Raw genomic sequence first — 22,526 nt, 5'->3', positions numbered from 1 at the left:
TTGCTCTATTGATCGGTTCTTTCGATTCGAAAATCGCTGACGACCAATACGATAAAATGTTACAATTCCGTACAAATGTGAATCGATGTTTAGTATGTGGAGATCGAGCTTCCGGTCGTCATTATGGAGTATTAAGCTGTGATGGATGTCGGTATGATCACAATACTAATGAACAAAGAAATGAAAAATTTTAACACTTTTTTCTTGTTTTCAAAGTGGATTTTTTAAGCGCAGTGTTCGTCGTAATTTGAATTATCATTGCAAACATAATAATCAATGCCATATCAATATCAATAATCGTAATCAATGTCAAGCTTGTCGATTTAGAAAATGTTTGGCAGTTAAAATGAAACCTGAAGCTGTTCAACATGAGCGAATTAATCTAACCACTTCATCAGGTAGAAAATCAAATCATATAATCAATGGTAATGGACCATCAATCAATCCGACAACTTCAACATCATCTTGCGGAAATATTCGACGAAAACAGACTGTCAGATTGAATGATTCTTCATTATCTACAAGATATGCTGATAACGTTAATAAAATAACAACTTCTACAACATTATGGAACAATGCAAATCTGTCCAACTTTCAGTTGGTTCTTTCATGTAAGTAAAACTGTGATCAATAAACAGAAACTGAACTTTTGGATTTTTATTAAATATTTCAAATAGCCGATGAATCGGCCATATTGAATCATATGCAAAATTATCGTCATGCCAGTTATTCAAATACAACAATATCGCCAGTAATGTTTATTCATATTTATCATCTCATCGCAAATGTTGGTATGTTAATCTATTGATTTTATTTACAGAAAATTTAAATAATTTTTACATTTCATTAAGTTGATTGGTTTTTCAAAAATTTCACGTTCAATAATACAGCTAAGAAAGATTATATACATCTATTGGAAGAATCATTGAATAGATTGCTTATCATTGATCTATCGGTTCATCACAATTTTTCTTCACCATATATTCGTTATATATACGAATGTTATTTTGTCAATCAACAAGATCAGAAAATCGTGAATGATGTTATTCCTTTTATGAATTCATTGCAATTAGATATGGCAGAAGTGGATAGATTGAAATTGTTGATTTTATTACAATCCGGTATATATTATTTAAATAGATTATTTACATTCATTCATATTAGTTTATCATGATTTTTATTTAGATCATGTTTCACACATACCGCATTTGGCAACAATTTCATCATTGTACGATCAGGTACAGATGCAATTCTATCAAGAATTGAAAAGAAAAATGTCTGGAACGGATGCTGAATCAATAAGTCATCTAATTGAACAAATAATGTTATTGTTGTCCACGATGAAACGTTTACGGAAATCTCATTTTCATCCAATTCATTGTGCATTTTTACGCTGGGTTTCATTGAATCATCATCAGTCCAATACCAATACTAATGCTAATAATAATAATCAAAATAACACAGGAATCGGAATTTATAACAACAAGAACATCCTGTTGGGTCATTCAAACATATAGGATATTGTTAGATGTCAGATTAAAACACATTCATATTTGTAACGTGGAAAAAATGGGACAAAATCATTGATGAAAACATAATGTAAGATTTTCCCATTCCATTTTATTATTTATAATAAGCCAGATATTTCTTTAGGCATTGAATAAAAAAAAACAATTTTAAAGTCCATACACACTTTATTATTATTATAATTAGATAAAATTTGTATTGATTAATTCCCAAAATGAAACCATGATTACATTAAAGGTATGCAATTCATTACAAATATGAGAGCAAAAAGAAAAAATAATTGTATTAATGGGAAGAAAAATATATATTACAGCCGCAATCAGAATTTATTAAGACATTTTCGCTAATATCTTTTCCATCCACCACCACCACCACCGCTTCCATTTTTCCATCTATTGTTCGTATTATTTTGTTGTCGATTATTTGAATAATTTTGTCCATGTCGATTATTTTGGCTAAAACGATTATTATGATTGATGGATGATGTTGATGATGGCGATTGATTATGATGATGATGATGATATGATGATGACGATGAAGAGGAAGAACTTACATTACGATTATGATGGTGATGTTGATTATGATGACGATTTGATGGCGATAGACTTTGTATAGAATCACCATGTTGAAAATTATTTACATCAACAATATGACTTGGAATATTTGGTATAATGTTCGAAATTGATAATGGTGTAATTGATGATGGTTGAGGTGCGCGAAATGTATCGAGATCATTGCTATCAATCGAAGAACCAAGAAATTCTTTAAACGATGGAGGAGGAATTGGAGGAGGAGGTGGTGGTGGTATGAAACAATATGGTCCGGCCATATCTGGCGTTCCAATGAACGATGATAAAGGTGGCAATAAAGATTTTTGTGCCGGATCTATCGAATGGCGGTCTTCATCTTCGGAATCACCAAGATCCATGTCGGCTGGTTCAAAATTTTCGACAGGATTTTCATTCCCAAACGATCGCGTTGTGATAACTGATTCAATTTGGTTGACATCTCTGGACAAATTTTTATTACTTTGACCGTATATTACAGGATTCAATGGAAATGGTCCTGCACCAGACATAAGACTTGTTAGACGTTTATCCAGGCTACTAACTTGCTGATTATCTGTTTGCTGAAAAAAATTCAACACTGATGATAACTGAGAAGCATTCATTTCTGGCGGAGTATTCAGACTAGAAAAATTGTAGCCATAATTATTCAGTTTTGATTGTACTTGTCGCAGTCGTACTTCACAATTGTTAAATGTTTCGGCTATTGCTTTCGATTCTTTCATCTGTATATCATAATAGATTTTACTTTTCTCTAAAACTGTTAACAAAGCTTTTCGAGTAGCAATCTCTTTTTCAATGGCTACTTTAGCCGCTTCTAAACATTTGGTTGCATCATCCAATTCTTTACTACATTGTTCTCCATACGACTTGTCTTTGAGTTTGTTGAGCAAATCAGAATTGGCGAAATCCAATTTACAATTAATCAGATTTTGATATTTTGCACGAGTAGATTGCTCAACTTTTGTAGCATTGACAATCTGATTGATCAAATCATTAAGGTTAAAATCTGAGATAATTTTTGAAATGACTTCGGCTTCGATTTTTTCTCCACAAAGCAATTCTCGCAATTCATTAATGAATTCCTTATTATAAACAGATCGTTCTTGCCAGATGTTTAGAATACGATGTATAACGTTTATTATTTTTTCATCATTTGTCACTTTACATGCTTCACGCAAAGCGTTCATAAATTCACTCAGATAATGAGATAGATTTTTCTTCTTAGCATTCTGCACAATGTCATTGGCCAGATAGAACAGCACTAATTGACGATCACTTTTTTCTGTTTAAATAATAATTTAAGTTTTTCGTTTAATTAATAAAATTCATAGAAACAAAATCCTTACCTTTAGTATAGTATTTAAGCCATTGATCGACAATTTTTTTATAATGTTTCTGATAATGAAGAACCCATAATGATAATGATTGAACACTTTCCTGACTGCTAGTAACAGTTTCCAATTTTTTTACTAAATTTGCTTCACTAAAGCTGGACATTATGATTTTTTTTGTTGCAGTCGTTGTTTAGAATGTTATTCCAGAGATTAGATTGATTAATTCATCAACTAAAATATAAAAACAATCAATCAGATAATAAATCACATAATTCTATTAAAGCAATCAAAACAACCAAATTTGATCAATGATTGAAATAAAATATAAATTGATATTTGTTTGAAAATTTGAAAATATCATGCATTCATATTATTATTGTTGTTATTTTTATAAACAAACAATAAACAACAACATTGACAAACTCAATCATAGCCGCCAGAGCATCATCAAACGTGTTCCTACATGTATACTTACAATGGGAGTATACTCTTTCAAATGCCTAAAAATATGAAGATATTTTTATTCTAAATTGGATTCCGGATCATAGATGGAGCATGTAATGGATTCATAAATTTTTTTCTTGTATTTTCCAGATTAAAGCGCGAAAGCAAAAAATAAAATAATTCAAATGATTAAATGATATAAAATAACTTTGGGTCATCCCATTTTTAATCTATGGTTGAAATGTCTGCAAAGTCTAATAATTAATATCAATTTCATTAAGATAAGTTAATCAAATGTTTGAAATTTTTTTCACTTCATACATTTTATTATCAATCTCGAAAATCAGTGATATCATAGAACATTAGATTTCGAAATCAACATTGTAACCAAAGTATGTATAAGTTATAAGATGAATTATTATCATAAAACTTTGATATGAATCGAATCAAGATCGAATGACAATGACAAAACCACGATCCAAACATGTGTGTGTGTGTGTTGTATGATGATTTTACATATAAAAAGTATACGATTGTACAGAAAAGAAATGGCTGATTTTCTAAAATAATGATAAACATTAAAATTGAAAAAATAAACTATGCGGTTATGACTAAATTAATATTATCAATATGTAGCTATGAACAATCCTTGGTCTTTGGAATCGATCACTGTTGTTGGATCTATAAAAACTCGACAATTAGTTATGTTTCGCTGTGAATAACTTTATTTGTACAACCCACTGCGGTCACATTAGATATTTCGATTTTCAATAAACTGAATTTCTTTTTTTAATAAAAAACCCTCGTCATGGCAAACAATGAACAATGTAAAACTAATAATGAAAACAATGACGATTGGTTTGTTGAAACAGGTGTACTTAATTCAGATCAATGTCGTTTAGCCATCAAAATCGACCGTAAATTAATCAAACGACAATCCAAATATCAAAATTTATTGGCATTTGAAAAGTAAGTTTTGAAAGAATGAATTTCTTTTTTTGTGTTTACATTTATAGATAACAATTTGCTATCGTAGTGAAAAGTTTGGCAGATGCCTGGTATTAGATGATGCCATACAATGTACTGAATTGGATGAATGTTCATATCAGGAGATGATTTCTTTTTTACCGTTGAACATTCATCCAAATCCTGAACGAGTATTGATTATTGGCGGTGGTGATGGTGGTGTAGCACGTGAAGTTGCTAAACATCCATTAGTCAAAGAAATAATTCAATGTGAAATTGATCCGGAAGTCGTGGAAATATCAAAAAAATACTTACCATTTATGGGCGTCGGATTTGAAAATGAAAAACTGAAATTATTTTTCCAGGATGGCTATGAATATGTTCTTAATCATAAAAATGAATTCGATGTAATCATTACGGATAGTTCAGATCCTAAAGGTCCGGCAACAACATTGTATCAAACAGAATATTATCAAGCACTTTATGAATGTCTTCGTTCGGATGGTATCATCTGTTGCCAGGCTGAATCCTATTGGTTCGATTTGGAATTCATCAAAAATTTATTTCGAAAAGTTCAAAAAATTTATCCATCATTAGCATATGCATCAACAGCTGTTGCATCATATCCATCTGGTCAGATTGGATTTCTTATCGCATCGAAATCCAATGATGTTGATTTCAAACATGCAAAACATCAAGAACAATTCAATGAAATTGGCAAACAATTACGGTATTATTCACCTGAAATGCATTCATCATCATTCATATTGCCAATGTTTGTCCAACAACAATTAGATCAAGTCTTGAATGAATAATTTTTTGTTAAAAATTCATTCATTCGGAAATTTTAATTTCAAAACATCGAACGAACATAAATAATGCATAATTAAAATCTACGATTTTTTCTAATAAAAATTAGTTTTTTCAACAATTCATAGAGAAAAAAATCAAACGAAATTCAAGTTTCAGTAAATTAAATTCCGTCTTTCAATGACAAATAAGTATGTTGGTCTAATCATTAGGGGAAAATTTTGTTATGATTGAAACAAATGATAATAGGATAAACATCATAATCATTAGGAGATAGCGTATGAGACAGAAATTAATTTGATTTTTCTGGTTGAATTGCAGTCATTCCTTCATTTTCACTTGCTGGCAACGTATTTTATAAGGTCGACCACTCGGTTGCTGTAGCCGAATTCATTATCATACCAGGCGATAAGCTTCACAAATGTTGGCGTTAATGCAATGCCAGCTTTAGCATCAAATATTGAACTATGTGTATCCGAAATAAAATCCGATGAGACAACCTGAATGACATAAGAACAATGGATATAAATTAGAATGTAAATATAAATCTATAATTAGATATAACCTACCTCTTCATCAGTATATTCAAGAATGCCTTTCCAATGATCACTTTCGGCAGCAGCTTTGACAGCGGCTTTAATCTCGTCATAGCTGGCTGGGTTTTTCAATGTGACAGTCAAATCGACGACCGAGACGTCCGGAACCGGTACACGAAGTGCCATTCCTGTAAGTTTACCATTCAATTCGGGAATAACTTTGCCAACAGCTTTGGCAGCACCAGTTGAAGCTGGGATAATATTTTGTCCAGCGCCACGACCATCACGCCACAATTTGCCACTTGGACCATCTACTGTTTTTTGTGTGGCAGTTATAGCATGGACAGTTGTCATCAAACCATTCTCAATACCAAACTTGTCATTGATGACCTTGGCCAATGGAGCCAAGCAATTGGTGGTGCAAGAAGCGTTAGAGATAATTTGTTGTTTTGGATCGTATTTGTCATGATTGACACCCATAACATACATTGGTGCATCAGCAGACGGTGCTGAAATGATAACCTTTTTAGCTCCACCAGCTAAGTGGGCTTTAGCTTTTTCGATGGTTGTGAACACACCGGTCGATTCGACAACATAATCAGCGCCAACTTTTCCCCATGGAATTTCGGCAGGGTTACGTTCTTGGAATACTTGGATCTTTTGTCCATCGACAACTAAAAGACCACCTTCCTCTTTAACTTCACCTTGATAACGGCCATGTGTTGAATCGAATTTGAACATGTAAACCATATATTTTACATCCAAAAATGGATCATTGATGGCGGCAACTTCAACACCTTTTTTGATGGCAGCTCGCAAAACGAGACGACCAATACGACCAAAACCATTGATACCGATTTTAACCATTTTTACGATTTAGAATTATTTATTATTTATTTAAAACTATGGTAACGATAAAACAAAAGTAAATTATCAGAAATAAAAAATAAAGTAAATTTCCTCAGTCAACATACGAATGCAAGCAAGTGAAATAAATGAGATGCGAATGATCCCATTGACCGGCTGGTTTAATATATATAAGCTGACTCGTTAAATGCCACTTTTACGCGTGCGTCACATAGTAATATTCGAGAATTATTTAGTAAATAACCTTGAGATGATAGGATTTTTACGAAGCGCATGCGATCATTAATAAAATTTCAAAAAAAATAAGAAAATTTTCTGATAACAGCATCATCCATCCATACACACCCCTCTCAACGATATATTTAGTTACTAACTGACGTGACATTTTGTCTGTATTAAATAAACAGGCGAATTGCAATTGATTGGTATCATTCCTGCGTATATATCGAAAAACATCTGGAATTCAAATTGGAATGAATGTACACCATATGGCGCCATATATGCCACCATCGTTTAGCGTAAATGAACGAATTGTCAAATTTTTATAAAACAACAATTTGTTGATTAATTTATACAAATATAATAATTACATAAATATCGAATTGATAGAATTAAATTTTAGGTTCAGAAATATATGACATTCCAATCTTTTCACCTGATTGTTTTTTCTTATTAATCAATGCATTAATCTTCTGATATTCCCGATCTAGTTTAGCTTTTTCATCTTTCATTCGTTTCGTTTTGTTTGCATTAGATGATTTTGAAGAGTTACCATATTTCATTTCTTTCTCTTCATTATCACCATCATCATCATCATCATCATTATATTCAAAACGATTATGTGATTGTCGATTTTTACCCTTAACGACTTTATCATTATCATCATCGTCATCATCTGTATCGATGATAGCGTCATCATTCTCAGCATAACCGGGATAACATTCTGCATAGCTTTCCGGTTCTTGTTGTAGTTTAGCTTTTTTAATTTTAGGAATGGTGGTATTCATATTCGAAGCAGCCAAATTTCCAACGACCGAAGCAGCCATTTCCAATGCTGCTTGTTTCGAACTACCACTTTCATGATCTTCATATTTGTTCAATTTTTTTGTAGATTCAAAATATGATTTACGTTTGCCATCATTGTTTTCGCGAGTTGATGATGATACTCGCTTTGTTTTAATATCTGGTATATAATCACCAACATCATCATAAATGTTATCATCTTGATATTTTGTCTTGTCCTGTTTGATTGATGATTCATTCCTTGATGAGCTGGGTAAAGATTCGAATTTTCTTCGTTGTTTTTTACTTGATCCTTGCCTAATATGAGTCCAAATCTGAATTAATTTATTCATGATAATTTCATTTGTACTGATTGAATTGTATGCATCTAGATTAGGACATTCAGCTTTGCTTCGAATTATAGTGGTTGGTATTTCATTTTCGGGAAAATCATTGGCTAGTATTCCAAAAAGAAAAATTAATTTCATATCAATAAAAAAAATATTAAAACATTCATACTTAGATCATATTGATATGCCATTCTTCCTTGTCGAAATAATTCATTTTTTTCGGGTAGATTTTCATTGAAAATAATCTTCAATAAATTTTCAACTTTTTTATTTTTTATTGCGTAACGATCTTGATCATCGAATGTGCTGGAATCTTTTTTCGAATATTTCTTCATTTGTTGTCTTTCTTCTTCTTTTCTTGCCTCCTCTTCTTGTTGTTGCTGTTCCCGTAGATATTCGTCCTCGTCTTCTTTTGTTTGTATTTCAGCTTTCACTTTTTGTAACAATGCATAATCAAGGCCTTTGACTAAATGAGTATGTTCCATATCACCACCAAGATATTTTGATTTCTGTATAAGTTGTTTTCGTCGTTCGGTTGCATCCATATCAAAATTATCCGGACCAACAGCATGATAAGCAGTACTATTAGTCAATATGTCCGAATTTCTAGCCGCATCCATATTTGATCCGTCTCTTCGCTCTTTAGCTCGATCGCGATATTTTTTCGCTAATTCATTTAATACATCACCATCCTGTTTTCGAATCATTTCGTATATCTTTTTTTTCTTTTTAATATTTTCACTTTGTTCCACTTTCGGTTTATAACCAGACCGGCCATGTTTGTTTCGAATCGAACCACGAACTGAACCAGGTGTTGCTGATTGCCCGTGCATTACAGATCTCGGTGTCATCATTAATTTACGAAAATCATCATTGGTCAATGGTTGTGATCGTTCGACGGCATGATTTTCAGTTTTGGATGGTAAAGCAGATGGAGGTGCTAATGGATTCGAAAATGGTTCGTTATCCATTTTTCGATGAAAATCTTTGAACAATTGAGGAAAAAAGTAAATCCAGAATAATTAAATGTTGCTGAATCTAAAAATCAGAATCCAAAATAAATCACGTGATATGCCACACAAGTTGCTTACCTGAGTGAAAATAGACTCGAAATAGGTTTTCGCTGTTTTCAATTTTCGCTATATTTTTTCAGCCATTTTGAGAGATAATTCCAAGTCGTAGGAAATGTCTTCGTTAAAGTATCGGATCTTTAATTTTAAAAAATGATTATTTCCAATTTTAAACGACAATATTCAGACAATCGGTTCGTAAGATTTATGATACGAAATGCATTTTTGCAGCCATCACCTTGGTCGATGCAGCAATTGATATCGTCGTCCTTCAAAAGGACAAGAGCTTTTGTTCGACATTTATTGGGTCGTGGTTCATCACTATATTCGTCAAAGAAGTTCATCCCGAACAATAAGAACATCGTTCTCATTTCGAAGAATTTCTATACACAATCAAGACTTGTACTTCATTTGTTTCGGCAGCGAGAACATTTTACCCGTTTCTATTTCGGTAATTCTCCATTTAAAACATTCAATAGACGCGTTTTTTATGGAACCGGGCTCACATTTGGTTTAGCCGGTATTTATTGTCGCGATAGTGATGGTTATCCTGATTTATCCAAAACTTTATCCCATAAACCTCAGAGTCTCGACTTTAGAGACTTTTTCAAAACCGTGAAAAGTCCTATATTCGAATCCGACGAACTTAGAGATGATATAACCAAAGCTGATTATATCGAGTTCGATGATTTTATTTCGAAAGGATGTTGTGGTGCTGTACACAAAGGAAAAATCAAAGATTATGAAACCGAAAAAGTTAGATACGTTGCCGTAAAAATGTTATTCAATTATGATATGAGCTCAAATTCTATAGCCATCATGAAAGAATCGATTAAAGAATGTACACCATATCGCGGAACTTTTGGAACAATTCCAACGCGAAAAGTTTTATCTTCGCATCCAAATATCGTTAAAATTTTATCAGTGTTTGTCGACGAATTCAAACCCGTAAAAAATAGTGAAAATCATTATCTACATGCGTTGCCACCAGCATATGGTGGTTTCGGTCATAATCGAACATTATTTGTTATGCAAAAACTCTATGATATGTCGTTGAAAACATATCTTATTAGGAATCCGTTTCCGATGGAACTTTGTTCGTTGGCTATATTAACTCAATGTTTTGAAGCTATTGATTTTTTAAATAAAAATCAAATAGCTCATCGAGATCTCAAGTTAGATAATTTTCTCGTAGAATTACCTAACAATGATAATGATTATCCATGGATTGTCATCACCGATTTTGGACTCTGTTCAACAAGTCTAAAAATTCCTTTTGAAACAGATGAAGTTTGTAAAGGGGGCAACAATGCATTAATGGCGCCTGAAATCAAAACAGCTCATCCACGAAAACGTGCAATATTAGATTATAGAAAAGCGGATCTTTGGTCCATGGCCACTATTGCATATGAAATATTTGGCTCATTGAATCCCTTTTATCGAAAAACGATAAATCAACAAGCTTTTGATGGAGCAAATTATTGTGAAAATGATATACCGGCATTTCCATCTCAATTGCCTTTGTTGGCATCGATGGTGAAGCGAATTCTTCGAAGGAATCCAGACGAGGTAATTTTTTTTCATACCATGAAATTAAAAATTAAAAAATAAATTTCATTCCAGCGTCCTTCGCCTTACCTTGTTTCGTCTTACTGTCATCTTCTGTTACAATATGGACCGAAACAAATGGATGCACTTTTAGTGTCTGAAGATCGCCAATTACAATATCAAATGTTGAAAAATTGGTTCAAATCATTATCGTATCGAACATTGTTTGAAATAACAAATGGACATTTGTATCAAATCTCAAATTCTTATCGAATGCAAGTAATATTTCTGGCTAAATATAATAGTAATCAACTTGTTGATATTATTGAAAAATCATCATTTAAGTTTATTTAGTTTATTCCGTGTTTATAAGAAAAAGAATTCGGAAAATAAATTTAAATAAAATCATGAGCTAGTGTGTTTCGATTTTACGATTTATATACAATGTATAATTTATTTATTCATTGTTCTTCGGTTTCATCGGGGTCAAGTTCAGTTTTTTTCTTTTCTTTTGCATTGCGAATCTGCTGCTGTTTCCATTCTTTGATTTCCTGACGAAGCTTATCATCTAATCAAAAAAAAAGTGTTAAAAAACATTAAAATTAGCCTGTATAGAATAAAATAAGTACTTACCTGGTACAAGCATATCTTCGGTTAATGGTTGTCGATTGAATGGATCAGTAGAAGCGTTCAACAAGTGACGAATTATCACAGATCGGTCCATAATGTTTCCACTGGGTAATATGACTGGATCGTCCATAATGGTATCCATCAATGGATCTTTATAATTTTCAGGCGCATCGCTAAAATCAATTTCCATTTGTTTTTTAACCTCAAGAATTTTTTCCACTTCTGATATGATCAATAAAAATGATTCGATTTTATGCTGTGATTTGATATGGATACGTTCCATTTTTGATGCAGCATCTTTGAATAATTCATGACTATATGATCGTTCATCATTGGCAATGGCCTATTCAAATTTAGATTAGATTAGTTTGAAAATAAAAATTCAAGGCTTACTTGATAAAATTTTTTCGATTTTAAATGTAAATAAATGTCTGTAATCTTATCGAGTAAATATTTTGGATCCCAGCCATATTTTTCAGGGTTTGGAACTTTGAGACTTTTGCATTTTTTACCGCAAAGTTGATGTAGATTGAAGTTGAGCATTGCAGCTAATCTATCAATGAGTTCCTAACCAAAAAAAAAGAGGGATATGAATTTTATATGATTTCAATTGTTTTCTTTCTCTCGCAAACTTACCACAGCTTCAAAAGGTTTTTGTACCGTTTTTGTCAGATAGTGCAACATGTCAACATTTTCGACAGCCAAAATCAAAAATGAACGACATTGTCGCTCATCGAATGCCAATTGTCGTTCACGAGTTTCTCGCTGCTCACGTGTTTGTCGATTCCAAGTTTCGGAATTTTTCATATCTTCTTTGACTTCATGAATGCGTTTCAAGGAAACTAATGCTTCGTCCAATAAGAAAGTTGTGTCATTCATCAACATGTTGATGAATTTGACAAAATTTTTTCCGTTATCAGCTTCATGAATAATGGCTAATTGTTGTTTTTGATTTGCCCAAAATGATTTGAATATAATACTAATATGATAACGAATGGTAAATTTATCATAAAATTCATTCGATGTTCCAGTGATTTCAACATCCGTATAGAACTTCATTAGGGCACGAACTAGATATTTATCGGCTAATGGATGGTGCATAATTTTCGCGTGAAACGTGGATGAATGTGTATTGACGATCGGACTGGATAGAAAAACAATTTCAATAAACTTGGCTGTCAAATATGGATTGTTTATATAATGTGGCGAACAGATGACAACTATAATGAATAGAATTAGGCATTCGAAATTGGCCGAATCATAATATGGATTCGGTGGTTCCAATATAGTAGAACAATGTTGAATTATAAAGATAAGAAAATCAGCCAAATCTTCTAGATACCAATCAGGATAGCTGGCAAAGATTGAAGGTACAATTTGAGGCAATGGTAAATTCAGATCATATTCATTATCACAATCGATTAATTTCAATAAGAAATGAATAAATTGATTGTAAAATATCATGCAGCGACCAAGAAATCGTTCATCCAATAAGCCAGCTTCGGCACAAAGTTTTGATTTATGATATCGCAACATCTGCTCTTTATAACGACGCAAGCGATTAGATTGGTCAGACTGATGAGCTTCGATAAAACGATTCAATTCTCGAATGGTTCTCAAACGTCGCATATGTTTTCGAATACATGGTATAACGCTGAGATGATGTGCATGCAAAGTTTGAAAAAAGCATTGTGTTGAAAATGTTACTTCATTCCAAATGAAATTTGGTTTAGCGATCTCCTTTTCGAGCCAATTTTCTGCTTCGGATTGTGTAAATTTGATTCGTGAATCATCTTTTTTCACGGCTAACGAGTAGTTTGGATTAAACGGAAATAATGGATCAATTTTTTCACGTTTAATTTTAACTGAAAGTAATTGTAAAACGCTAGTGAGATTGGTAAAAAAACCATCCGATGCAACCGATTTTTCATCAGAATGCAAACGTGCTCGAGTGCTATTTCGCAGTAATGCTTCAGAAAAAAATTCTACAGTCCTTGCTCGACTTTTCTGATTCAACAATAATGAATGAAAGATTGGATATAATAGATCACGACGAATATAATCCAAAGTATTCTGCAAATCAATTGTTGTTTGTTTGACTACGTCATGGCCATGTTTGCTTGGATAGTATTTTTCGACGATTTTGGGATCATCCTCAGCAAACACTGACAATCGAAGGAATGGTGACATGAAAGCAAATTTAGAAAATTCACGACCTTTCGAATCTGAAACGTCGGCCGGTAACCAATTTGTCATTTGAGTTAGCAATTCACCAATCGGATAATTTGATTTTCCAACCGAAACATTACAAATCTGGTTAAGTATTTGTAATGGTAATTTATGATTATCATAGATGAATGAACAATATGAATTCATGTCTAGCCAAAGTTTTCGAAGAATTGGTTTAAAAATTGCTGCAAACAATGTCGACGAATAATGATTGTAAGTGTTTACAATAAAACTATTGATAAAATCTGGATGTAATTTTTCTGCATACAATAACTGTAAAAAATAATTGATAAGATATGAATCCGATTCCGATTGATTCATAATCAACGCAACAAAATCTATGCAATGATTTTTGATTGATGCCAATAAATCACGAATGATTGGTGTTTCATATTTGTCTAATGTTAATTTTTCTTCTTTGTTTGCACGATTAAATGAATCAAGTACATATGATAGAGCCAAGATATATTTGTTTCGATATGACATGAAATTGACAGCTTCGAATTCATTGCTCTTTTTTATTTTGAATGTTGATTGAATAATCGATACAAAATTTTCGGGCTTAAATTTATTGAAATAGGCGAGACTTTCATCAAAATTCACAGAGTGATTGATAAGATTCGTCACAATTTCCATGAGAATAAATTGAATAATATTTTTATAATCATCGGTAGGTTTGATTTTTGTTTTCAACTCTTGAAGATTTATGGTAACCGGAGAATGAATCAATTGATCATTGCAATTATTTTCATTTGTAGTAGAAATTTCAACATTAAATGTTTTGGAAATTATATTGAAAATAGTCAATGATAATGAATTTGATTCTTCAAAAGAATCGAGAACATTTTCAGATTTAGATTCAAATGAATTATCTCTTTGTCGTTTGAGATTTTCACGACGTTCTTCGATATTATCCACATCCATCTTTTCGATACGAGTGTCTGAACAGCCAATGGTTGGATTTATTTTATCATTATTTTCTTGTGGATGAGTACAATCAACATCCATTGCTGATGGTGGTTCATATGCAGATCTTTTATCTGAAACGAAATCCAAATTTACATTAAACTTATGTAATTCGTTTCCTTGTTGATTGTTATTCTTAGTCGGGTTATTCACTCCCTGTTGATGATGTAGGTGATGGAGGGTGTCATTTCTTTTCTTATTATTTGCTGTAGTTGTTGATGAATTGCAATTCATTGGCTGTTGCTTTGGAAGAAGACTTGATTCGGCAAGCTGCGGCAAATTGCCAGATGCTGTTGTTATGGTTGATGCTTCTACACTTATAGATGATTGAACTTGATGTCGTTGTTGGCCGGTAAGGTTATTGTTATTATCGTTATTATTATTGTGGTATGCTCCAGCACCAGCCAATCTTGAAAGTCGTTTGCGTCGTAACTTGATAAAACAATGAATAGAGGCGAAACAACATATTACAAGGTCATTATTCGTTCAGTTTTTTTTATAATGTAAGAATTTTCAAGTAATAAAGAATGATAGAAACTTACCTCTTCAGGAGTCAATTCACGCGATGTATGTGGAACATAAATTTCTGGTAAAATGGGATTCAAATTAGATGATGATGATGCTGATATTTGTGGATCAATTATTGGATTATTATCATTTTCTTCTGAAGAATTTTTCGGTGTTGATGCATCATCTTTTGTTTCATCCATAATTATAAAAACTGATCAAATGCAAATGCTGATTAATGAAACTATTTCAAAAAATATACAAAACGATAACATACCTTTATGACTTGGTTTTTTTAGAGACAAAAATTGTGTTTTTTCAATAAAATATTAGAATCACATTATTTGATATAACTTTGTAAAGAAAAAAAATTATCAAACACTAATAATAATGATGAAATTGATTGTAAAATAAAAATTTAGATTAATCACTTTGGGTTTAAATATATAAAATGAAGATAATGGATGATGATGATCAATGCATGCAAAAAATTAAAAATATGATGAAATTATTAATGTTGAAGAAACAATCACAAACACTAAAGCATTTTTGCCATTTAATTATAGAAAAAACAAATATAATGAAACGGCAACAACAAACGCGATGCAATACGATTGAAACTTAACAAAAAAAAACTATATTGAAGCAATGAGCATCAGACGACGACGACGACGATAACTATACAATTGTAAATGTATACAAGTCAAACAACAGTATACACATACAAATGCAAGATTTTTTTTTCGTTTTGTTTTTGTTTTTTGGTTTAACTATCAAAAAAAAACTTAAAAATTCGCGAATAAAAACAAAATTAGTTGTAGGCGTTCCATACATTTGTCTTGTTGTTGAAGAGAAAAAAAAAGATGTTTAAGAAAAAAATTAGATATTTTTCCTCCCCCCTTTTAGAAATTCAGCAATAACATTGTCGTTCGTTGTAATACAAAAAAGAAAAAGAAAAGATTCCTTACAATCAAGAATTGTTAAAATTTTTTTCTTTGACAGAAAAATATAACAATTTTTTTCTTTAGTGATTAATTCATATGATGATTATATGATTGAAACACAAATCGTGTGATAATGATATTGTCAAGTTTTTTTGTTTCGTCGTATGATTATGATGATAAATGCAGGGTTAGGACATTTTGATAAAAATGTGATACGATATTTAGCATGAATTATATTTAAATTCTGATTAAACATAACCAAGTAAAATTGAATAAACATGAATCTTTAAAGCAAATGAACTTTAGAATTTAAAATGAAAATTTTTAAATTGCCAACATCATTCAGTCATCATTTGAGAATTTTAAACATTTTCTTTCCAGAATTTATTCATTTGTTTCTTACTATTTTTGTTTACGAAATATTTGCGGACTACGACGACGATGAAGACAAAAGGCCTTGTTTGATTAAACCACGCAATTTCGTAAATGTATATCGAATGAAAAAAAATCTTTCCCAATACGGAAAACAATAGTGTTGAAGGCTGTTACCCTGAATTTTTTACTTAAATAATGTAAATTGTTTGTCTGTTTGTGTTTTGTGTGGATAGGGTAAAAATTACGCATGCGTTTTATTTATGAATTTTCCCAAAGATATAGCAAAAAAAAGTTTTTTCTGTTTCATTTAAAATGTTGGATGATTTTTTTTTGAAGCCAAAAGATCATAAAGTTCATTATACCCAAAAAAGATTAAATTCATCAATAGATCAAAAGATCATGAATTCGGATAAATTCATCGGAAAAAAAACAAACGAATTGAAGCCAGAAGCAAAAAGATGAAATTCAAGTGCGTCTTACATTTACGAAGACGATGTGATTTCATTTGAAATTGTAAAACGATAGAATCTTATGATTCATTCTTAATTTTTTTATTTTTCTTGCGTTTTCTTGCGTTAGTTTTTCTTCTCACCCTCTTGACATTGAATCTTGAGGATTGATTTATAAGGGGAGTAAAAAAAATAACAACCTGATGCAATCACATCATCATTATACGTAATAATATCATCAATAGTACCGTTATTCTAAAATAAATCTAACTGAAAAAAACTCCCAAAAACATTTTCAAAATTAAAAAAAAATTTACAGTTATGTCAAGTTTTGTTTACTTTGCTAATCTTTCTATTTTCATTAATGAATAACAATGATGTTATGGTGAGAAAGAAAAATATTGGATAAAATGTGACATCAATATCAATTATGATACACAGTGTCAACTCTGTTTTTTTTGTTCGTTGTAATTATAATCTTTTAAGATGTTAGAATTACAAACAAAAAGATGGAAAAAAATTATAATAAACCACATCATTACCGTAGAATTTATAGATAACAGTTGACATAGAGAAAAAAATTTCCCAAAAATTGGCCAAATCATAATACTGATATGTGATAGGTGTTTCTAATTTTAATTTGATAATGATGATGATGTTTAAAAAAAAACAATAGAAGAAAATGTATTGAAATTTATAATTAAATTTTTTTTTTGTCACAATAAATTTCTATATGCAACAAGTCGGTTATTTTATTGACAATCAATAAATTGAACGGTAAATCGAAAATCGGGTAAGAATTTTTGTTTTTTTTTTCTTTGGTAATCATTCAATCAAAACCTATGATGTTTTTGAGTTTGAATATTTTTTACTCATCTATGATGTTGATCTTTTGAGATGTTTCATAATCCTTTATTTTCAAAATAATTATTGTAAAATCTATCGGAAAATGGGAACAAAGTTACAAAAAGAAAATGAAAAAAATTACTTTATGTCATTTTTGAACAAATCATTTGTTGTTGTAGATGTTCATGAGATGATTGTTGGTGGTTATTGTGGTGGTGGTGGTGGTTGTTGTATCAGCGAATACCTGTTCAGTTGGTGAATGGTGAGTGAGAAATTATTTTGACAAGTTAAAAAAAATCTTGCTAACAACTGGCTTCACTTCACTTGTGTCCTATATTTTCTCTCTCTCTCTCTCTTGCACCATTAGTTTGTTTTGTTATCATCATCAATCATACAAACTATAAGGGAAAAAGAAAAAAAATTCATTCAAATCTTGAAAAACATTCATTCTATCGATTGAATATTCTGCTAAATCAAACTATTCAGAAAAAATTTTCATAAATATCAAATATGCCACCTGTTGAATGTTTGTACATCATGTGAATGAAATCAAACATCAAATGAGAGTTTGGAAGAAACAATTTTGATTGAATCATTTTTTTTTCATTCAAATTCAATCAATCAATTCCTAATCATTTATTTTGTGTTCAGTGTTATTTGATCTATTCTATTTTTTTTGTTTTGTATCGATTATTGATTTAGGAATTTTCCAATAAAAAAAACTTTTTGGAATGAAAATTAATCGTTTTTAAAAAAACAACAATCATCTTTTAATAGGAAAATTAAAGTCATTAAACTGTAATTGTATCACATCATCAATAAACGCATAATCATCATCATCATAATCATTATTAATTAATAACTAAAACTGTGTAATCAAGCCGACCAACAACAACAGCAACAACAAAAGAAAAGAAAAAATGTCGTTCATCGATGATAAAACATCCGAGTATGTATTATTCAATGTTTCATATTTAAATGATTAATATCAATTATAATTCAATAATGAATTATTTTCAGTTCAAGTTATAGTTTTGATCAAAATGAAGAACATTTTGAATTTACACCACAATTTAATGATGATGATGATGATGATGTTTTAATTAATGATGATGAATTTATAACGAGTAATACAAGTTTTAATAATAATAATAATAATTCGATATCAACAAATGGTAGTAATGATAATCATTCATCATTAAAATTTATACAACGAAATTCAATACGGAATTCAAGTTTTCGAAAGTATGTTTTTAATTTCCTCAACAAAAAAAAAAATATTCTTTTTATCGAAATTAATGTTTTTGTTTTTTTTTCGTCAATTTATAGATCAACACCGATGAAGAATAAACATTCCAACAATCAAATAATGTCGTATGTATTTCTTTTCTTTTTTTAAATCTCCAATTCATCGATCGTTTACCCTGTTTTACTCGATAGTAATTTAATGATGATGATTTAACAAATTTTTTTTTCTCAATATCCTAACATAGACAAAATTCATTAAATGGTATGAATAATTCACTAAACTGTGATTCCGATAATATGCTCAATGATAATAATTCAATGGAAGAATATATTATTCATCTTACCGAAAAGGTATATTAATGATCATAATTTGACATAGATATTTAACAAATTCTTTCTTTCTTTTTTTTTGGTTTTGTTTTGTAATGAAAGTTGAAAAAATTACAAGATCAGGTACAATTTCTACGTGAAGGACAAGAAAAAAATGAAGAAAAATATTCCACAATGAAAAAAGAAAATTCTACATTACACAATAAGTAAGATTATTGATTTTAAATATTAAAACTTGATAAAAAATTTAAAAAAAATCAGGCCAACATTTTTTTCCATAATAGATCTCTTTTAACCCCTTTTTCTAACAAAATAATCCAAGCGTTTTTTTCTGTTGTTGTTGTTATTGTTATTATGTTTTTTCTCTATATTTTCAATTCGAGGCCATCATGTCTATTCAATGGAAAATTACTTTTGATTTGATTTTAAACACGTACAAATATAAATCTATTCAAATACCAACAATTTGTACACAGATTTACAGCAAAGATAAAAGTGCATACAGCTGAATTTTGTATTCAAAAGCTTTTATTGGTTTTTTTTTCTCATAAATATTATCATCTTTGTTATATCATATTAACCTAGATGTTTAAATAGTTTGGTACAAATGTTTATCTTTTTTTCCCCAAGTATCGATGTTTCTCTTTTTTATTTATTTATTTATAAAGAATAGCCAGAATGAACAAAAAAACATATCAAAAACGTTTTCGAACATCTTCAATAGAGACATTTGAGCCAATAGTGGTTAGTTTGTATTTGAAACATTTATCGTATTTCGTGTAAAAAAAAGTTTTAGTATTTTTTTTCTAATAAAAATAAACATAAATTGATGTTTATAATAATAATGATGAACCATACATATCACACATAAACATATACACAATAGACCATTTTTTTTATATTTTCAACCACAATCACATACCTGTTGTTGTGTTCTGGTAGTTAGTTTTCTTTTCGCTTTTTCCTATATGCTTTATTCAAACTCTAAACACCATCAACGACAATTGCCATGTTGATGATAATGATGGTCATGAGAGCAATCGTTTGTGTGTGTGTGTATGTGTGTGTTACACGAAACATAAAACAAAACGAAAAATGGTTTGTGTTGTTTCATTTTCTTTTTCTTCTTTCATTTCTGTGTGAGCCACATTTTGTTTTTTTTTCGGTGTTTTCTAGCTAAATTATTATCATTATTATTGTAGTTGTTACAGTTTTGTTGAATTAAAGGATCGTTTCATTTTCTTTCGAATTTTGTTTTGATAAATGTTGTTTTTGTATGTTTTGCTTCGGGTGTTGTCAAACCAATGTTTCCATGATTTTTTTTCTCGTTAATGTTGTTTCATGAAATTTGTTTGTTTTTTTCTCGACCAAATACTTGTGTGTATAAACACGATTTATTCGAATTGAATTGTTATCATTTAGAAAAATAGGCAAATTATATCAATTCAAATTCAAATGTTTTCCATTTCCTAAATTCATTCATATACAATGTGATTAATTTCAGACTCTTTTTAATTTTCTCTTATCTTATCTTGATTTTTTTTCATTAAAATAATTTCAATTTGTGTTGTATTTACTTTTCTTTATGTCAACTGTCATTGTTATCACTGTTGTCATGGTCATTATCAATCATTTGTCAATAAATTTTCAGAATCAATTATCTTGAAGAACAAATCCGAGACATTGAATTACAATCGGAGGATAAACGTAAAGAAGTTGAACAAAGATTTCGTGAATCAATGGCTCGTTTAGAACGTGAAAAAGCACAAGAACTTGAAAATTGTGTTACAAGAATCTGCTCTCTACAAAAAGAATCCGTTGAAGCCAAAGAAGAGATAAAACGTCATCAACAAACAATTGAACGGCTACAGGATTTAAAAGAAAAATTAGAAATTGAAATCCATGATAAAAATGATGAAATACAATCATTAAAAGATGAGATTCGAAAACTTAAAGAAATAATACGGCTAAAAAATGAAGAACGTGATGCAATCGATTCATCGCTGATTGAAGCTCTTAATTATGAATTATCATCTATCGAACGCAATCATAATTTATTTGTAAACAACAATGATCATAATCATCAAAATAATAATCATGATAATGATAGTGAAATGTATAGCAGTATTCATTCGGAATTGGAACAACAATTACGAATATTAAAAGATGAAAATAAAACATTAAAAGAGAATAATGAAGAATTAACCGCACAATTGCTAAATAATCATCTGATTGAAGGCAAAAGCCTATTAAAAGAAGGTGAAGCCATCTCATCATTAGCTAGTGAAATCAGTGATCTCAATTTGGAACAGGTAAATATACAATTAATTAATATTCATATTGAAAATAAATGTCCAAACATAAAAATCCCATTTGTTAATTGTTTTTTTTCCATTCATTTTTATAGTTGAAAACTGCCTTAAGAGAGCAGCAAGATGTCAACGCAAAATTACGTTCATACATCGATGGTATATTGCTCAATATTGTTGAAAATTATCCACAATTGTTGGAGGTAAAATCAAATGGTACCGCTAAAGTTGCTGCTGTTGCTAAACATCAATCATCATCGACTAATAATGGAAACCGTAAACGATTGTGATATTTTGTAAACATTGTTTTTTTTGTTCGTTTATTTCGATATATTTGAATATATCATCATCATTATCATTTCAGCAAACTTTAATTTGAAAAAAAAACTGAAAATTTTAGTTTGCTTGGTTGTGATTTTTCCCATCCATATCATCATCATCATCATCATATAATTATTCATTTTACTTTTATATAAAATAATTGGGGTAACGGAAAAATTCGATCCAATATCATCATTATCATTGCCAATCAATTGTTTGATCATATTCATGTTTTTTTACAAGAATTTTTTTCATAATTTTTTTGGTTATATCTTTTGTATGTAAAAATATCCCATTATTTAATTTTATTAACATAACAAACAATTATTAAATTTGATATTTAAATTAT

General features: G+C 30.3%; 8 protein-coding genes across 12 annotated transcripts; 4 read left to right on the top strand and 4 right to left on the bottom strand.

The window, feature by feature from the left end:
• Positions 1–22: 22 nt before the first annotated feature.
• LOC113798103 (uncharacterized) lies at positions 23–1,783 on the top strand. The gene is made up of 5 exons (XM_027348592.2): positions 23–151; positions 217–611; positions 678–791; positions 852–1,121; positions 1,186–1,783. Exons 1-5 carry the CDS (start codon positions 57–59, stop codon positions 1,515–1,517), a joined length of 1,206 nt encoding a protein of 401 aa, XP_027204393.2. The 5' UTR covers positions 23–56; the 3' UTR covers positions 1,518–1,783.
• On the bottom strand, positions 1,675–4,210 carry LOC113798100 (uncharacterized). 2 transcript variants are annotated; one of them, XM_075824957.1, is made up of 3 exons: positions 4,196–4,210; positions 3,443–3,661; positions 1,675–3,378 (listed from the first exon to the last, which is right to left on the bottom strand). In XM_075824957.1, exons 2-3 carry the CDS (start codon positions 3,591–3,593, stop codon positions 1,871–1,873), a joined length of 1,659 nt encoding a protein of 552 aa, XP_075681072.1. In that variant the 5' UTR covers positions 3,594–3,661; positions 4,196–4,210; the 3' UTR covers positions 1,675–1,870. The 2 variants fall into 2 exon arrangements, with proteins under 2 accessions (XP_075681072.1, XP_027204389.2); XM_027348588.2 differs by lacking the exon at positions 4,196–4,210 and adding an exon at positions 3,906–4,056.
• Positions 4,211–4,420: 210 nt separating this feature from the next.
• Positions 4,421–7,182, top strand: SpdS (Spermidine Synthase). Its single transcript, XM_027348594.2, has 2 exons — positions 4,421–4,843; positions 4,911–7,182. Exons 1-2 carry the CDS (start codon positions 4,683–4,685, stop codon positions 5,653–5,655), a joined length of 906 nt encoding a protein of 301 aa, XP_027204395.2. The 5' UTR covers positions 4,421–4,682; the 3' UTR covers positions 5,656–7,182.
• On the bottom strand, positions 5,637–7,053 carry LOC113798104 (glyceraldehyde-3-phosphate dehydrogenase 2-like). Its single transcript, XM_027348593.2, is given in 3 exon segments — positions 5,637–6,033; positions 6,036–6,150; positions 6,220–7,053. Coding segments are annotated over 3 exon segments (1,011 nt in total). The 3' UTR covers positions 5,637–5,971.
• A 390-nt stretch (positions 7,183–7,572) lies between the features above and the next one.
• Positions 7,573–9,484, bottom strand: beag (IC cytokine homolog beag). The gene is made up of 2 exons (XM_027348589.2): positions 8,575–9,484; positions 7,573–8,512 (listed from the first exon to the last, which is right to left on the bottom strand). Exons 1-2 carry the CDS (start codon positions 9,374–9,376, stop codon positions 7,665–7,667), a joined length of 1,650 nt encoding a protein of 549 aa, XP_027204390.2. The 5' UTR covers positions 9,377–9,484; the 3' UTR covers positions 7,573–7,664.
• Positions 9,485–9,538: 54 nt separating this feature from the next.
• Pink1 (PTEN-induced putative kinase 1) lies at positions 9,539–11,434 on the top strand. The gene is made up of 2 exons (XM_027348587.2): positions 9,539–11,044; positions 11,099–11,434. The coding sequence occupies exons 1-2, from the start codon at positions 9,629–9,631 to the stop codon at positions 11,375–11,377; spliced, it is 1,695 nt and encodes a 564-aa protein (XP_027204388.2). The 5' UTR covers positions 9,539–9,628; the 3' UTR covers positions 11,378–11,434.
• Positions 11,346–15,957, bottom strand: Ube4B (Ubiquitination factor E4B). The gene is made up of 6 exons (XM_027348585.2): positions 15,633–15,957; positions 15,391–15,569; positions 12,290–15,280; positions 12,047–12,220; positions 11,657–11,996; positions 11,346–11,591 (listed from the first exon to the last, which is right to left on the bottom strand). The coding sequence occupies exons 2-6, from the start codon at positions 15,556–15,558 to the stop codon at positions 11,485–11,487; spliced, it is 3,780 nt and encodes a 1,259-aa protein (XP_027204386.2). The 5' UTR covers positions 15,559–15,569; positions 15,633–15,957; the 3' UTR covers positions 11,346–11,484.
• A 1,836-nt stretch (positions 15,958–17,793) lies between these two features.
• On the top strand, positions 17,794–22,525 carry LOC113798107 (uncharacterized). 4 transcript variants are annotated; one of them, XM_075824961.1, is made up of 8 exons: positions 17,794–17,916; positions 18,672–18,918; positions 18,990–19,214; positions 19,299–19,343; positions 19,463–19,568; positions 19,650–19,753; positions 21,199–21,859; positions 21,955–22,525. In XM_075824961.1, exons 2-8 carry the CDS (start codon positions 18,890–18,892, stop codon positions 22,144–22,146), a joined length of 1,362 nt encoding a protein of 453 aa, XP_075681076.1. In that variant the 5' UTR covers positions 17,794–17,916; positions 18,672–18,889; the 3' UTR covers positions 22,147–22,525. The 4 variants fall into 4 exon arrangements, with proteins under 4 accessions (XP_075681076.1, XP_075681075.1, XP_075681074.1 ...); XM_075824960.1 differs by lacking the exon at positions 17,794–17,916 and adding an exon at positions 18,093–18,231; XM_075824959.1 differs by lacking the exon at positions 17,794–17,916 and adding an exon at positions 18,093–18,231 and having other exon boundaries at positions 18,337–18,918.
• The last annotated feature ends 1 nt before the right edge of the window (position 22,526 follows it).

This window comes from Dermatophagoides pteronyssinus, unplaced genomic scaffold, assembly GCF_027571235.1.
Source record: "Dermatophagoides pteronyssinus isolate colony J.1.1.1.1 unplaced genomic scaffold, Derpt_VIB-CSIC_2022.12 sq0003, whole genome shotgun sequence".
Lineage (NCBI taxonomy): Eukaryota > Metazoa > Arthropoda > Arachnida > Sarcoptiformes > Pyroglyphidae > Dermatophagoides > Dermatophagoides pteronyssinus.
The sequence above is the reverse complement of the archived record's forward strand: the minus strand, read 5'-3'. Positions and strand labels throughout refer to the sequence as shown.

What these genes read in the sequence shown, in the direction of transcription:
- LOC113798103 (XM_027348592.2), top strand. Translation starts at nt 57, where the DNA reads ATGTTACAATTCCGTACAAATGTGAATCGATGTTTAGTATGTGGAGAT. An exon ending in CTTTCAGTTGGTTCTTTCAT is followed by an intron (nt 612 to 677) that starts GTAAGTAAAACT and finishes TATTTCAAATAG; the next exon opens with CCGATGAATCGGCCATATTG. An exon ending in GTTGATTTTATTACAATCCG is followed by an intron (nt 1,122 to 1,185) that starts GTATATATTATT and finishes ATTTTTATTTAG; the next exon opens with ATCATGTTTCACACATACCG.
- LOC113798100 (XM_075824957.1), bottom strand. Translation starts at nt 3,593, where the DNA reads ATGTCCAGCTTTAGTGAAGCAAATTTAGTAAAAAAATTGGAAACTGTT. An exon ending in GCTTAAATACTATACTAAAG is followed by an intron (nt 3,379 to 3,442) that starts GTAAGGATTTTG and finishes TTATTTAAACAG; the next exon opens with AAAAAAGTGATCGTCAATTA.
- SpdS (XM_027348594.2), top strand. Translation starts at nt 4,683, where the DNA reads ATGGCAAACAATGAACAATGTAAAACTAATAATGAAAACAATGACGAT. An exon ending in AATTTATTGGCATTTGAAAA is followed by an intron (nt 4,844 to 4,910) that starts GTAAGTTTTGAA and finishes TTGCTATCGTAG; the next exon opens with TGAAAAGTTTGGCAGATGCC.
- beag (XM_027348589.2), bottom strand. Translation starts at nt 9,376, where the DNA reads ATGGATAACGAACCATTTTCGAATCCATTAGCACCTCCATCTGCTTTA. An exon ending in GGCATATCAATATGATCTAA is followed by an intron (nt 8,513 to 8,574) that starts GTATGAATGTTT and finishes TTGGAATACTAG; the next exon opens with CCAATGATTTTCCCGAAAAT.
- Pink1 (XM_027348587.2), top strand. Translation starts at nt 9,629, where the DNA reads ATGATTATTTCCAATTTTAAACGACAATATTCAGACAATCGGTTCGTA. An exon ending in TTCGAAGGAATCCAGACGAG is followed by an intron (nt 11,045 to 11,098) that starts GTAATTTTTTTT and finishes ATTTCATTCCAG; the next exon opens with CGTCCTTCGCCTTACCTTGT.
- Ube4B (XM_027348585.2), bottom strand. Translation starts at nt 15,558, where the DNA reads ATGGATGAAACAAAAGATGATGCATCAACACCGAAAAATTCTTCAGAA. An exon ending in GTGAATTGACTCCTGAAGAG is followed by an intron (nt 15,281 to 15,390) that starts GTAAGTTTCTAT and finishes TGTTTTATCAAG; the next exon opens with TTACGACGCAAACGACTTTC. An exon ending in AAAAACCTTTTGAAGCTGTG is followed by an intron (nt 12,221 to 12,289) that starts GTAAGTTTGCGA and finishes TTTTTTGGTTAG; the next exon opens with GAACTCATTGATAGATTAGC.
- LOC113798107 (XM_075824961.1), top strand. Translation starts at nt 18,890, where the DNA reads ATGTCGTTCATCGATGATAAAACATCCGA. An exon ending in ATCGATGATAAAACATCCGA is followed by an intron (nt 18,919 to 18,989) that starts GTATGTATTATT and finishes AATTATTTTCAG; the next exon opens with TTCAAGTTATAGTTTTGATC. An exon ending in AATTCTACATTACACAATAA is followed by an intron (nt 19,754 to 21,198) that starts GTAAGATTATTG and finishes ATAAATTTTCAG; the next exon opens with AATCAATTATCTTGAAGAAC.